Below are 16,985 nucleotides of genomic sequence, written 5' to 3' on the forward strand. Positions count from 1 at the left end.
AAGCTCTTTTCACTAAACTAAGTCTTTCACAGGCAGATAAACCCAGAATTGCTTGTACATTTTTTGGCATGACCTCAAACAAAAGCGTGTGCACAATATTTTTGTGTGATACCTTTTCCATGCGTGTTCCTTTAACTGGAATGTCTGCTCCTGAATACCCAGCCACTTTTATATTCATCTGATGTAACTTCGGTCTTGGCTTTAATGCATTAAACTCAGATTCTGCAAGAACACTTAATTGCGCTCCAGTATCAAGTTTAAACAGAATATTGTTTTGATTCACTTGCAATGGAATAGTCCAGTCATTCTTACTTTGTTTATTTTCACAAAGCACATCGATATAAAACTCCTCACATTCATCTTCAGGCACAGCATTTTATTTTCCTTCTTTCTACTTTTACAACAGCGTGAAAAATGACTAATCTTACCGCAGCCATTGCAAATTTTGCCATATATGGGACACTGATTTGGACAATGTTCCAGCACAAAGGGATCACATGACTTTTTTCTTTCAAATGCCGTCTTGCTCTCTGTCAGTTTTGTCGATGTATTATTATATTTTCGCTTTTTTACAGTGTTTACATTGTAGTTTTCAACAAAAAGTTCTTCAGCCTGCAACGCCATGGTCTCAAAAGCTTTGTAAAGCACCAAAGCTGTTTCAAAATTTAAATTTTGCTCTCTCAACAGCCTTTCTTTCAGAGCATTATCTCGAATGCCACAAACGATTCTCTCTTTAATGAGAGAGTCCATGAGCAATCCAAACTCGTATGCTCTACCACACTTTCTTAACTCAGTAACATACTGATCAATTGTTTCAGTAGCTGCCTGCATGCATGTGAAGCATTTATCTTGCTCATACATTAAATTATACTTAGGTATACAAAATACTTCAAATTTGTCCATTATCGACTTTAAATTGAAATTATCTGCATCTTCAAAGACCAAATTATTATATATCTCTACTGCGTCATTCCTGGTTACATGGAGCTTTGTTTTTTTCTGATTTTTCTTCATAATTGATCGCTGATAAGTACAGTTCAAACTGTTACTTGAATATCCTTCAATTTCTCAGCTACATTGCCAATCAGCTGAAGGTTTGGTAGGGGTTGTAAACCTTCCATTTTTCCATTTACAATTCAAAACTTTTTCTTCTTCTCTTTTTTCAATTATCTTTGATTCTCGATTCTCAATTCTTCCGTATTATTCTTCCAGAACCACTTCTGACACCATGTTATGTTGCTTCTGTTTAAATGTACCATGGGTTAACAGTAAAGAATCATATTCTGGAAGAATTAGAGAACTTTTATTTACTGTAATAAACAAACACATCTTAATCCAGCCACGTGCTGGAACATTCTAGCAATCCTGTGCATGCTCAGTGCTCTGTCCAATCATGTACTGGCACACCATTGCACGTGATATTACCACAGCAGCTCTGGGTCTGTACTCACTGGAATTTAGAATAATGCAGGGGAATCTCATTGAAACCTACCGAACGTTGAAAGGACTAGATAGGGTGGATGTGGAGACGATTTCTTATAGTGGGGGTATCCAGAACTAGAGGAAGCACACAGCCTCAAAATTGAGGAGTTACCTTTTAGAACAAAGCCAAGGAGGAATTTTCTAGCCTGATAGTGGTATATCTGTGGAATGCTCTGCCATGGGCTATGGTGAAGGCCTAGTCTCTGCGTATATTTAAAGTGGAAGTTGATAGTTTCCCGATTGGTCAAGGCATTTACTCTGATTGCCCACGAGATAAAGAATCTCAGGGTGGTATCAGATGACATATTTGCACTTTGATAATCAACTTACTTTGAACTTTGAAGACCCCAGATTAAGTAGAGGCGATGAAGATCACTTTTGCCTTCCAGTTACCACAAATATGTTCTAGTATTCTCCATTATTCTACAAAATCTTGCTAAGACTCATGACTGGAATACAGTACTGCAAGTCCAAATATGTATAAATATACTAACTCAGTGTACAATGATAACAGGAATCAGAAAAAGTGAACTTTGCTTAGTCTCTTCGAACTAGCATATCTGATTTTTCAATCATGATGTAATTTTTTTCTTCAAAGGTTAGACTGAGTACAATCTTTTTAGTAGTTCTGCTTCCTCCAGAATTATATTTGAGTTATAAAAAGTTCCAACAAGAGGACCACAATCTTGTCGTGGTTTGGAGGCTTGTGTGCCTCAATGACCCAGCTATGTTGGCTGGAGTCAGGGCTTTATGCGTTGGCTCTTGGTCAGGTCACCCATTCTGTGAGAGAGAGAGAGCACCTCTTACACAATGCATTCACTCACAGTCACCCTACTGCCACTGCGGTGAGTGTATGCATTTTAATGTATACCCAGTCTTTTCCCTTACATTGCTGTGTACATTCAGACTGAGATGCCACAGATTCTAAACTGAGCTGATGCACTCAGGTTGGCTTTATGGTGCCTTTCCTGCCATGCACAGCAGACTATTCTATGTATTTGGCAACAGGGATGTGTAAATGTGTATATAGTGTTTGTATACAGTATTTAAGGTGGATACTTCTGTTTATTTTGTAGTATGATTCTAACTGCATTGTGGGGCGCATCAGATTCTGATTCATGTGTGGTTTTAAGTTAATTTTATGAGTAAATAATGATGGTGTGTCCTAGTGCCAAATAAAAGGGAACTCATCACTCTCAGTGAGTTCTCACTGGACAAGAATAAGTATGCGGCTATTATCATGTTTTCTGGAATTTTGTAAGTATTGGCATTTTTCTTTTCACCATTTTCGCTAATTTTTATAAGTTTGATTTCTGGCACACCAGCTAACCACCCATGGACTAAAGTGCTAAACAGTTCCAGCCATTATTGTTTTGGTCATAACCCATGTATCTAACACATGCCAATCAGGGTGGGGGCCAGACTAAGAGTGGTCCACCGCTCCTCCAGGTTTAGGCGATTAGCTCAGGGCCTACAACCCCGACTGGTTAAAAAAGTTTGTAACAGAAACAGCAGCGAAGAATCCTTCTATATCTGTGTGCGGCAGTATTCCTGGGTCTCCAGCCGGGACTTGCATGGCTGACAGTGGTGAACTCCATCGGAGGGTGAAATAAAGGATCAGCCATGATTGAATGGCGGAGCAGGCTCGATGGGCCAAATAGTCTAATTCTGCTCTCTGTGTCTTATGGTCTTGTGGTCTTATGGTGTAGGAAGTGCATGAGACCAAAGACGATTTGCCACCGTACCAAAGAGGACCATGAACCCCACCTGGGGAACAATAGAATGTTGCTGAATCTTTTCAGAATCTCAACTGTCCAGAAAAAGAAAAAAATTCGAAGTAATCCAATCACGAACGAGAGACAATCCGAGCAAGGCAGGCAAAATGCTGGAGGAACTCAGCAGGCCAGGCAGCATCTAGGAGAAGAGTACAGTCAATGTTTTGGGCCAAAACCCTTTGGCAGGACACAAAAGTGAATGTAATAATTAATTATTTTAATTGTTTGCTTCCCTCCAGGTGTAGCAGTTTTGAGCCTTTTTTCTCCAAACATCCCGTGCAGTGCTTTGAGCAGAAGTGCTTGAGTCTATAATACAAATTGCATGACCTCATTTTCTTGCCAAGAGGCATCTCATTGCCAAAAAACGCTGCCGCTCTCGTCCTCTGATTTCTTGCTACACTTGGGCAAAATGCCCTGCAGTTCTTCAATACAATGAGTTGTGCAATCACTCAATGGTGCCCAGAAATTTTCTGGCCTTTAAGTACTGCCCAAACTAATGCCTGTAATCTCTCTCTACAGAGAGGCTGTTCTGTCAGTCCAAAGTGCACCAGGTGCCAGCAGCCCAGTCTCGGTGAAGTCGTGGCCCCACATGGTGTGGAAGATGTGACCCCAAACCCAAAATGCATCAGCACTTGGCAAAGATCTAGGAACACCACTGGGACAAATGGGAATCATTTAAATATCTGTAAATATTTTATGTGATTAAACATTAGGTTCAGATTCATTTACTTATCACATGTACATTGAGATACATGTGAAAAGTGTCTTTTTTGTTAACAACTAAAACAAACAGAGGATATCCTGGTGGCAGCCCACAAGTGTTGCCATGCACTCCAGCACCAACATAGCCTGTTCAACACAATGTTCAGCACAACAACAGCAAAACAAGCTCCTTTCCTCTCTAAACACAAGCGATACTGTGGATCTGGAAATCATAGCAGCATAAGATATAACAGCAAAAATAGGTCATTTGGCCCATCATCTCTGCTCAGCCATTTTAAACTTGGCTGATCCAATTTTCCTGTCAGCCCCAGTCTCCTGTCTTCTCCCCATATCACTTCAGCCCCCGATGAATCAAGAATCTATCATCCTCTGCCTGAAATACACTGTACATAAAGACTTTGCTCCACAGCTGCCTGTGGAAACGAATTCCACAGATTCATTACTCCCTCCCTGGCTAAAGCAGTTCCTTCTCATCTCTGTTCTAAAAGGACGCCCCTTTATTCTGAAGGTGTGTCCTCTGGTCTTAAAATCTCCCACCATAGGAAATAACCTCTCCACATCCACTCTACTGAGGCCTTTCACCATTCAATTTCATTCTTTTGAATTCTAGTGAATACAGGCCAAGACCCATCAAACGCTCTTCATATGACATGCCATTCAATCCTGCAGTCATTTTTGTGAACATCCTTTCAACTTTCTCCAGTTTCAGCACATCGTTTCTGAGATAAGGTGCCCATAACTGCTCACATTACTCCAAGTGAGGCCTTATAAAGTCTCAGCATTATATCCTTGCTTTTATATTCTGGTCCTCTGGAAATGAATGCAAACTTTGTATTTGCAAATTAACCAGGGAATACTGCACAAGGACTCCCAAGTCCCAATGACCCTCTTTGTTTTTGTATTTTCTCTCCACTTAGAAAATAATTAACCCTTTCATTTCTTCAACTAAAGTGCATAACCACACACTTCACGACACTGTACTCTGGCAGGTCAGGCAGATGCTACAGAAATGCAATGTATGTTTCAATGTACATCTGACGAATAAATCTAACCTTTAAACGGTGTAAGACAAAAATAAACTTTTCGACTGATATTTTTGTTACAACACGCGCTTGACCTTGCCAGCCGCCGAGGTTCAGACTCTCTAACTCTCCAGAACATGGATTTTAATACCTGAATTGAGGTTCGGTAGTTAGTCATCAGCTCAACATGGGATTCTTCTCTAGCGTCTTGTTTGGAACCCTGTCCTCATTTCAGTCTCATATCATGTCCCAATTCTAGCCTTGGATACCCAGCACTTGGTTTCTAAGCATCCTCATCTAGGTATCACATCACGGTACGATTGAGTCTAACGTGGATCCAGTGGGGTATTGGAGCCTCTTGTCAGCTGTGGGCAGCCACTGTGAGAAAATTTCAAGACAGAGCCAGGAGATATACGACTTACAGGTTGCCATGGGCCAACCAACATTAGGATTATTTAGGTTATTATTTAGGATTAGGATTATTTAGAATTATTTAGGTGAGGTGGAATGCTGGCCCTCATGATCTCTCAGTCACTCTGTGTTCATCTTCCTGGACTTAGGAGCCACCTATCAGCTCAACATACCTCTGCAGGGGTTGAGCCAGCCCATGTCTGTGACAGCCCTGGACAGTCGTCCTCTTGGTCCCAGGCAGCTCCTGCAGTAGACATCGTTTTTACGCATGATGAGAGAGGATCATGTGGAGGATATTAATTTATTCAGCATTGAGTCTCCTCACATACCCCTGATCCTTGGGCATCCTTGGCTGTCTCAGCATAGTCCTTCAATCAACTGCAAGGAAGGGGGATCATTACATGATCCAGTCATTGTAAGAGGATAAAATTTTGGCTTGGTGTTCTGAACCCCGGACTCTCTCGAGACCAATGGCTGATGAGAAGGCAAACTTCTGCTCGAGGTATCATGAAGCCTTGGGGAGACCTTGTCCAGCCTCCAAGGGACAACAAGCCAGTTCAAGCCAACAGGACCATGCGAGACCCAACCCTGTCTAGTCAGGGGTGCACTGGAACTCGAGAGAGAGGGTCTCTAGTTCAGGAGCAAGCCAAGAAGGTGCCCAAGCAGTCTGGAGCTCTAGAAGCCAAGCCTAACAAATCCAGTCACCCGGCTCCATCTAAGGGAAAGGCTCCTAAACAAGCCTGGTCCCAGGAGCACAAAGACCATTTGTCACTCCTCAATGCCATTGTCTGAAGATATGAATGAGAATTTGGACTCTGATTTGGTCTCTGTTTTAACCAAAGACTCTTGTAAACCTATGGAGGAGACTCTGAGGTCTGCTGAATCACCTGCACTAACTAATGAGTCTTAGGAGTCATACTCAGAGGGAGTTTGAGAGATAGTTGCAACAACAAAACTTGTCAAAATCCCATCTGTCTACAAGGATTTGGAAGTGGTCCAGCAAGGGATGGTCACAACTCTTCCACCGCACCGACCCTGTGACTGTGCTGTAGACCTACTGTCTGGTACTTGCACTCTGTGGGTTTGATTATACACACTCTCAGGCCCAGAGAGAAGCACATAAGGGAGGCTCCTGTCATGGGACTCATTGGGCCCTCTGCCTCTCCAGCCGGTGCAGACCTCTTCATATAGAAAAAGGATGGGAGCTTGCAGCCATGCATTGATTATACTGGGTTGAACCTAATGGCCAGCACTCATTACCCCCTTCTACTCATGAACATGATACTCTCCATAAATATGCCTTAGTCTACTTGAATGATATCTTCTCAAAGTCCATGGAGGAGCAGGTTGCTCATGTCAGCAGTATCTTAAAGAGGCTTTTAGATCATGGACTTCACATCAAGTTGGAAATATCCAAATTTTATGCAAACACCACTTCATTTTTGGGTTTTATCATCTCTAAGGACAATCTCAAGATGGAACCTACTAATACACAGGTAGTGTATTGGCCACAACTAACCAATATGAAACAAGCCCAACAATCCCTCAGAATTGCCAACTTTTACAGGAAGTTCATCAGCAACTTTAGCTCAGTGGTGGCTCAGCTGACAGCACTAAGAGATCTACGGGCTCTTTTTGTTTGGACTACCAAAGCAGAGGTTGCTTTTGCAGAGCTCAAACAGTGGTTCAAGTCAGCTCCCATTTTGGTTTCCCGTAACCTAGACCTTTGCTTCATCATGGAGGTGGTTGCCTCGGCTGTCGGAATGGGTGCAGTGTTGTCTCAACAGACAGGTTCAGACAATAAACTGCACTTATGGGCATTCTTCTCCAGGCAGCTATCCCCAGTAGAGGTGAACTACAACACTGGAGATAGGGAGCTGTTTGCAGTCAAGCTGGCTTTGAAGGAATGGCATCACTGTCTTGAGGGGGCCAAGAGCCATTTTACTGTACAGACAGACCACAAAAACCTGGCTTATGTTCAGGAGGCCAAAACACTGAATTCCAAGCAGGCCAGGTGGTCTCTTTTCTTGAATTTCATCCTAACCTACCGACCGGGGTCAAAGAATCAGAAACCGGATGCCTTGTCAGGTCAGTTCGATGAAGCTGAAAGAGAGGAGCAGCCTACCACCATTTTACCCTAAGCTAAGGTAATAGCAACAATTCATTAGGGAATTGAGGCACTTGTTTACAAGTCACAGGTGCAAGGGAAGATTTCCAAGAATGTTCCACCAGCTTGCCTGTTCGTCCCAAGTTCTGTCAGGTTTCAGGTACTTCAATGGGAACACAAATGGCCACTCACCTTGATTTACAGGACCCTTGGGTTTATCAAGAGAAGATAATTATGCCCTGGAATGGTGAGGGAGGTCCAACAATGCATGCAGACATGCGAGGTGTGCATCTGGAACAAGGAACCCTGCACCTAACCTCAAGGGCTCCTTTACCCTCAACCTGTTCTGGGCAAACGTTGGCACACATCTCCATGGACTTTGTCACAGGTCTTCCACCTTTCAAGGGGACGACCATCATCATGGTAATTGTGGATCATTTTTGAAGGGCCTGCAAATTCATTGTCTTGGACAAACCACCATCTGTGACAGATATGGCCAAAATTGACCTGCACCAGGTCTTCAGGATCCATTGACTTCCAGTAGACATTGTGTCACATTGTGGTTCTCAATCACCATCACACTTTAGGAGTGTGTGCTGTATTCTGACTTGGACAACAACAAGTCCTTCCTTTGGGTTTCAGCCGCAGTCCAACAGCCAGACAGAGCAAGTGAGCCAGGATATGGAACAAACCCTAAGATGGGTATAGATAGAATGAATGCAAGCAGGCTTTTTCCACTGAGGCTAGGGGAGAAGAAAACCAGAGGTCATGGGTTAAGGGTGAAGGGGGAAAGGTTTAAAGGGAACATTGTGGGGGGCTTCTTTACACAGAGAGTGGTGGGAGTGTGGAATGAGCTGCCAGATGAAGTGGTAAATGTGGGCTCACTTTTAACGTTTAAGAAAAACTTGGGCAGGTACATGGATGAGAGGGGTATGGAGGGATATGGTCCAGGTGCGGGTCAGTGGGACTAGGCAGAAAAATGGTTCAGCACAGCCAAGAAGGGCCAAAAGGCCTGTTTCTGTGCTGTAATGTTCTATGGTTCAATGCCTGGACTCAGAAAAAGTAGACGGGTGATGTGACCATTTGATGTGGGCAGGGGTTGCCCACAGTACTTTTCAGCATTCTGAGCATGGATGTCCCCATTCAAATGCCAGTTTGGGCATTCTCCGCCACTCTTCCCTGAGCAGGAGGCTAAGGTTGGGATTCCTTCAGCTGAAGTTCTCATCCGATACTGCAAGAAAAATGAACTAAAGCAAGTGAGATTTTGATGGCCTCTGCCCAGAAGTTTGAAATGAAGGCTCACCACAAGAGAAGACAAAGACCAAATTTGCAGCTTGGGCAACAGGTCTGGTCTTCTACCTAGGATTTGCTTCTCCGGGTGGAGTCTAGGAAGGTGGCACCCAAGCTCCTCTGGCCCTCCAGGGTTCTCTAGAAAGTAAACCAAGTAGCTCACCAACACTCTCAAGATCAATCCTACCTCCCACATTTCCAAATTAAGATCTGTAAACACCAGCGCTTTAACCCCACCACCATCAGTCCCATTGCCACCCAGGTTTACCAATGAGAACATGTCTTCAGCGTAAAAAGAATTCTGGATTCACAAACTGTTTAGGGTGTTCAATGGTTCCTCAAGGACAAAGAAGGATTTGGACCTGAGGAGCATTGCTTGGTTCCTGAAAGGGATATCTTGATCAGCTCTCATCCATGACGACCATCATCGTCTCTCTGAGCACCCAGATTAATCAGGAGGCGACCTTAGGGGAAGGGGTTCTGTTACAAAACACCCCTGACCACGCCAGGTTTAGATGATCTAGCTGTCCAGAACATGAACAGCTGGTGCAGCTCCTTTAAAATTTCAAGGCTGCCTCACTAATTGGCGGCTACGTTTTGGTGCCAGGATGTCAATTTTTAAAGGGCAGCTGAACAGAGATTCAGTGCTCAATCATCAGCTCAACTTTGGATTCTTATCTAGCATCTAGTTTAGAACCCTGTCTTTGTTTCAGTCTTGTAATATGCCTTGATTCTAGTTTTGGATACTCCAGAACTTGGTCCTAACCGTCCTCTCCCAGGTCTCTATTCACAATTTTACTGAGATTCATCCTAGGACACATCATCAGTGATGTAACATTGGGTGTTTCAGGCCTTTCAACATCAGACATACTTGCCCCATCAATTGAGCTGCTGTTGACCAGGCCCTGGCTTGTGTCCCAGCAGCATTGGTCCACGGGTCACCCCTTTTGATCTGTATCCATCTGGAGGCTCACTTAGAGATGGTCCTAGTGTCTCTTCTTTTTACAGCCTCCAGTTATGGAAAGAAAGGGAGAGTAGGTTCTGCAGAGTGAGCAGCCAGCAAAACATCAATACTCCACCTCTCTGGGCTCAGCACAGAGGATATACTGAACTTCCACTCCAGAAGTCTTTAATTCTCAAAGTATTACTACTGTAATGAAACTTCTAGAATCTGCTTATTTCTGAGAGTCGGAAAAAGTAACAGGTATCTGGTTTAGGTCATAGTTTTAAAATAAAGCCAAAGTAAGCACTCATATAGTTGTTCTTTCTGGTGCATGAAAAGCCTGGGGCTGGAACATGGGAATTCACAGAGAGTATCTGTTCACAGGGTTACACAATCTCATTGCATTGCTGTCTGGCATATTCAACAACCATCTTGATCTCATAAAAGTCACTTGAGAGTGAGGCTATTTTGTAGATGTTAATATTTGTTGAGTTGATCTGGGTATTGACCAACTCCAAGTGCACCAACACTACGGGTTATCACTCAGTGCCTCCAGTGCCTGGCAAAGTGCCCACTGAGTTCATAGTCTTCACTGCTGCAGCACGTGCACCTCAAGATTCGATGTGTTGTGCATTCAGAGATGCTCTTCTGCACACCACTGTTGTAATGCGTGGTTATTGGAGTTAATGTTGCCTTCCTGTCAGCTTGAATCAGTCTGGCCATCTCCTCTGACCTGTCTCATTAATAAGGCACTTTTGCCCACAGAAGTGCCACTCACTGGATGTTCTTTGTGCATTACACCATTCTCTGTAAACTCGAGAGCAGGGGTTCCCAACCTGGGGTCTATGGACCCCTTGTTTAATGTTATTGGTCCATGACATAAAAAGGTTTGGGAACCCCTGCTCTAGAGCACATGAAAATCCCAGGAAATCAGTAATTTCTGAGATACTCCAACCACCCTATCTGGCACCAACAATTATTCCACAGTCAAAGTCACTTAGATCACATTTCTCTCCCATTCTGATGCTTGGTCTGAGCAGCTGAACCTCTGGACCATGTCTTCATTCTTTTATGCTTTGTGTTGCTGCCACATGATTGGCTGATTGGTTATTTGCAATAGTGAGCAGGTGTACAGGTGTCACACACACACACACACACACACACACAGAATGCTGGAGGAACTCAGCAGGTGTACCTAGTAAAGTGGTCACTAGGTGTATTTCTAGTGGTAACATGATGAAACCAACAATTTGTGGCAAAAACAGCCTACATGCATGGATAATACTACACTGTCCCCATATTTCTCAAAGTTTAAGAATCAAAAGTATCGTATTTTTCATTTCCATTTGTAATCTTTTCGAAGATACTTTTTTTCATACACAACTGAGAGGCAGAGTTGGTTTTCATATGATGTCTGACCATGCACAGAAATTCAGAATTTGAAAAAATGCAGGCAAACATGCTGCAAAGATGTCCAATGTTTTGTATCATAAGATGAAATACTTAATAAAGTCATCTAGGATGTCAAACCAGACTGTCAAACCAGCCGGTAGTTCTCGAGCACCTGTCTCTGTCTGCCACAGGAGGCAGGGTCTTCTGATGGCCTCCTGATTTAATTCCACTTCCCATTCTCACATGTCTGTCCGTGGCCTTCTCTAATGCCACAGTGAGGCTAACTTCAGGTTGGAGGAGCAACGCCTCATATTTTCTCTGGATAGCATCCAACCTGATGATACGCACATCGATTTTTCTGACTTCAGGTAATTTCTCCTACCCTCCACCCCACACTTATTTCTCTCTCTTTTCCATTACCCATTCTGAGTTACCCACTCACCATCTTCTTCTTACCTGCCCATTACCTCCCTCTTGTGCCCTTCCTCCTTCCTTTCCTTCCATGGTCCACTGTCCTCTCCTGTTTGGTTTCTTCTTCTTCAGTCCTTTATCTCCTCCACTTCAATCCTCCCAGCTTCCTAATTCATTCCACCACCACCCCCCCAAACACACACCCACATATCCCCTCCACCACCTTCTTATTCTGCCACCTTCCCCCTTCCTTTTCAATTCTGAAGGGTCTCGGCCTGAAACTTTGACTGTTCATTCCCCTCCATAGGTGCCGCCTGACTTGCTGAGTTTTTCCAAACTTTTGTGTTGCTCGGCATTTCTGAAGAATGTTTTGTGTTTATAATTGTGCATAAAATGACCACTGAATGTATGTTTAAGTAACATAGTCCTTTAAGGGGAGATTCACTGACTCAACAATAGTGTGAAAAACATAATTGTGCAATTATCCTGTGTTGTGTTGACAGATTTTCTTGCCTTGTAACCCAGGAGAAATATAACATTCCAGAACATACCAGACCACTGACTGCAATTCTCAGTGACTGAATCCAAGGTTCATAATCCGTTCCTTATCCCCGTGGGTTACTCCAGTTCAAATGCTGTTTACAACATCCATTGTGAGGAGTACATCCCTTTACAATTATGACAACAAAATCACAAATAATACCTTAGGTTGATCAAAGATCCCTGGACGGTGTGAAAAAGTTTGTGCAAGATCATGATAAGATCTTTGTCCTTTCCTGGGGTTGGAGGACTATGTATGTGTGTGGAAGAGAAGGAGGAAAGGGGGGTGTTTTGCTCATGTCGTGTTCGGTGTTGATCTGCTGAGCATTGTGGGTACGCTCTGTTGGAGCCAAAATGTGTGGCAACATTAGCAGGCTGTGTCCAGCATGCCCTGTTAACACAAACAACACATTTCACTGTGGACACATGATAAATTAACTTGAGCCCTGAATATGATGAAGTGTTGGTGCAGAAGTTTGACGATTTCTTTCCTCCCACAGACAATGCTTGGCTCAGCTAGGTTTTCCAGCAGATTGTATGTTGCTCCAGATGCTAACATCTGCAGACTCTTGGATCTCCTTAAGGTAATATTCATTACACCAATTCACACATTTTTAAATGAGTTCACTGAAAAAGAATAACTCCACTAATCTGAGTTAGTGACAGTGTCTGATGGTGGTGCTGGTGTGGCCTCCGTAGGTCGTGGTCGAGCATGGGTACTGCACCTCTGGTAGTCACTGGTTTGTTGAGCAGCATCGATTGTGGTTATTGAGACCGATCTTGGAATGGTAGGCTCCGCCATGGTTACTACACGTGTAGGGCATTGTGGAATTGTCGTCCGCTGTCCACTGTGCTCTCCATTTAGCTCTCCGCTGCTCAAACTGACTCAGGATCACTCTTTCGCCTTGCTCTGGGTGTTGCTGAAGAGTACCTCGCCATTTGTTCTGGTCATCTGCTGTGTCCTCCCAGCGCTCTGTGTTGATTTTTAAGGTTTTCATGTTGCGCTTGCTGAGGTCCTTGAAGCGAAGCTGGGGTCTACCAATGTTCTTCTTGCCTGTTGCTAGTTCTCCATAGAGGATCTCCCTTGGCAGTCTACCATCTGACATTATCATTCGGGTAGTAAATGAACATTAATTTCATGCAACAACAGTGGATTCCAGTGAAGTGGGTCATATAGGGAACAGTACCTTTTGGCCCAATTAAGAGGCTACCACAATTTCATGAGATGTTATGTTGATGTTATGTCATGTTATGTTACAAGATGTTGGTGAGGCCTAATTTGGAGTATTCTGTTCAGTTTTGGTCACCAACCTACAGGAAAGATATAACTAAGGTTGAAAGAGTAGAGAGAAAATTTACAAGAATGTTGCTGGGTCTGAAGGACTTGAGTTTAAGGAAAGATTGATTAGGTTAGCACTTTGTTCCTTGGACTGTAGAAGACTGAGAGGAGATTTGATAGAGGTATACAAAATTATGAGGGGTACAGATAGGGTAAATGCAAGTTTCCACTGAGGTTGGGTGGGACTACAACTAGAAGTCATAGGTTAAGGGTGAATGGTGAAGAGCTTATAGGGAACATGAGGGGAAACTTCTTCAATCAGAGGGTCTTGAAAGTGAGGAACAAGCTGCCAGCACAAGTTATGCATGCGAGCTCAGTTTCAACGTTTAGGAGAAGTTTGGTTAGGCACATGGAGGGCAATGGGTCCTAGTGAAGGTAAATGGAAATAGGCAGCTTAAATAGTTTAGGCATGGACTAGATGGGCCAAAGGGCCTGTTTCTGTCCTGTACTTTTCTGTGACTCTAAATAGTTATAACATATAAAAAAGGCAAACTTTCATTTAACTGAGTAATAAATTATATATTTAAATGAAATACAGAACAAATTAGAACATTATCACTGTGCCATAAAACTGTCTTAGTTCCTAATAGTTATTATCCAGTGTGCACATACTTTTGATTGATTGTAATTAACAAAATCAACACAGACACCTAGTGTAGATAATACACTGCCTTCATAAAATGTTATTAGTGATTGCCACCTCCAAATCAAATTCTTTGAAGTTCCTAATTTGTTGAAGTAGTGAAATTGTTGACAGAACAGAGCACAGACACAGTCTCAAGCTGAACAAAACCCGTGAGACCTGTGTTTCTCTTTGAACAGGACATATATATAGCTAGCATACTAGCCTAAGACTTTTGCACAGGACTGTATATGTCAACGTGGAGTGGAGAGTGAGTTTGTAAATCTGGCAGGAGCAAAGGATGTTGGGAATGGTGAGGGTGATTCAACGTGGGAGGGGTGTGGGACAGGTGGCAGAGAAGGAGTGCCAGAGGTGGGTGGTGCAGGTGTAGACACACCCAGCCCTGAGACACCAGGCAAGGTCATCGGATTCCAAACAACTGGTTTATTGATCATTACAGAATGTACCTCTGGTGCTTCCTACCCCCTCCCCTCTCCCTTCCTCTTTTCCCAACCATGCTTCCCCTCTTCCTGTCCCCTTCCCAGGGTCTCTCTTTTTCGTGGCAGCAGTACAGCGCCATACCTGAAATTACTACAGTGCTGTGCAAAAGTCTTATGCATCCTAGCTATATGTGGGCAGGAATTTTGCTCAGTACTGTACATCCTTCACTATGTGGGGAACTTCATTCAGTAAGGCAAGAGTCAAGATGAGACAGTGTGCAGATATAGTGTAATCACCCAGGCTGCACAAGTCCCTCAAAGGTCCAGCTCTTCTACAGTCTTTCTGTTCAAGCCGAGGAACCAAGGCCACTAAGCTTACCAAGACAAGATAAAGATGCAAATGAAAGATTGATTCTTGGGCAACACTTATTATTGGACAGTTATTTTACTGCTTCTCAAGTATTATTGGCCTTTAGCACACAGATTTATTTGGTATTAAGACCAGATATATGCATTATGATTGGTACTCAAATATGCAAATGATTGTGTTGTGTATTTAAAATTTCAGTAATATTTGAGTAATATGGTAAATATATTGTTTAATTAAGCATTCTTTGTTTGCTTGAGTAATTTGTTACTGGATAAATGTAAAAGGCCAGCCACTGGTGTAGTGGCATCGGCACTGGATTTCAAGGCAAGCGGTCCTGAGTTTGAATCCAGCCGGCTCCTTGCAAGCTTTTCATTCATGTTGGGCTGAGCGCCGAGCAAGCAACTCAGCCTCACAGAAAACAGACAAGTGCTACAGAAATGGCAAGGTTGCCGTACGATGTGCCACGAAGCGCGGAGAGGACCAACTATTTGTAAAAGCACGTAAATGGCATACATCATTATGCCACCATGTTATATGTGTGTGCCTCACTAAAAAAGTAAAAAATCAAGTAGGCAAGGATCTCCCTGCTCCTGTGTTTTTCTTTCAATCCATTTTATGCTTTGGAGTTATTAAACATAACAGATGGGATGCAGAAATGCATAACATTTCTAGCATGTCAATATATGTATCAAACGAATCCATAGAACCGTAGAACATTACAGCACAGAAACAGGCCTTTTGGCCCTTCTTGGCTGTGCCGAACCATTCCACACTCCCACCACTCTCTGCGTGGAGAAGCCCCCCCCCATGTTCCCTTTAAACTTTTCCCCCTTCACCCTTAACCCATGACCTCTGGTTTTTTTCTTCCCTGCCATCAGTGGAAAAAGCCTGCTTGCATTCATTCTATCTATACCCATCATAATTTTATACACCTCTATCAAATCACCCCTCATTCTCCTACACTCCAGAGAATAAAGTCCTAACCTATTCAGTAACTCAGTTTCTCAAGTCCCGGCAACATCCTTGTAAACCTTCTTTGCAATCTTTCAACCTTATTAATATCCTTCCTGTAATTCGGTGACCAAAACTGCACACAATACTCCAAATTTGGTCTCACCACTGTCTTATACAACCTCACCATTACATTCCAACTCTTATACGGAATACTTTGATTTATAAAGTCCAATGTACCAAAAGCTCTCTTTACAACCCTATCTACTTGTGACGCCACTTTTAGGGAATTATGTATCTGTATTCCCAGATCCCTCTGTTCTACTGCACTCCTCAGTGTCCTACCATTTATCTTGTATGTTCTACCTTGGCTTTTCCTTCCAAATTGCAATACCTCACACTTGTCTGCATTAAACTCCATCTGCCATTTTTCTGCCCATTCCTCCAACTGGTCCAAATCTCTCTGCAAGCTTTGAAAACTTTCCTCACTGTCCACTACACCTCCAATCTTTGTATCATCAGCAAATTTGCTGATCCAATTTGCCACATTATCATCCAGATCATTGATATAGATGACAAATAGCAATGGACCCAGCACTGATCCCTGTGGCACACCACTAGTCACAGGCCTCCACTCAGAGTAGCAATCCTCCACTACCACTCTCTGGCTTCTTCCATTGAGCCAATGTCTAATCCAATTTACTACCGCCCATGCGGGACCTTGTCAAAGGCCTTACTGAAGTCTATGTATACAACATCCACTGCCTTCCCTTCATCGATTTTCCTGGTAACTTCCTCAAAAAACTCTAATAGATTGATTAAACATGACCTACCACGCACAAAGCCATGCTGACTGTTTCTAATAAGTCCCTGTCTATCTAAATACTTGCAGATCCTATCTCTCAGTATTCCTTCCAATGATTTACATACTACTGATGTTAAACTTACCGGCCTATAATTTCCCAGCTTTCTTTTGAGCCTTTTTTAAACAACGGAACAACATGAGCTATCCTCCGGCACCTGACCCGCGGATATCGACATTTTAAATATTTCTGCCAGGGTCCCTGCAATTTTAACACTAGTCTCCCTCAAGGTCCGAGGGAATACCCTGTCAGGCCCTGGGGATTCATCTACTCTGATCTGCCTCAAGACAGCAAGTACCTCCTC

General features: G+C 43.2%; 1 protein-coding gene across 4 annotated transcripts in view; it reads left to right on the top strand.

Annotated features, from left to right (window-relative positions):
• Positions 1 to 16,985, top strand: part of scara3 (scavenger receptor class A, member 3) — a 117,332-nt gene that overhangs the window by 91,155 nt on the left and 9,192 nt on the right. For 2 of the 4 annotated variants that reach the window (XR_009514251.1, XR_009514250.1), the window contains exons 8-9: positions 3,777 to 3,942; positions 12,597 to 12,680. Coding sequence is in view for 2 of the 4 variants with exons in the window: in XM_059981411.1 (XP_059837394.1) it covers positions 3,777 to 3,832 (56 nt within the window). In the remaining 2 variants the exon portion in view is untranslated. Of the gene's footprint in view, positions 1 to 3,776; positions 5,092 to 12,596; positions 12,681 to 16,985 lie in introns of those variants that run through there. The other 2 variants (XM_059981411.1, XM_059981410.1) reach the window with 2 other exon arrangements.

This window comes from Hypanus sabinus, chromosome 10, assembly GCF_030144855.1.
Source record: "Hypanus sabinus isolate sHypSab1 chromosome 10, sHypSab1.hap1, whole genome shotgun sequence".
NCBI lineage: Eukaryota > Metazoa > Chordata > Chondrichthyes > Myliobatiformes > Dasyatidae > Hypanus > Hypanus sabinus.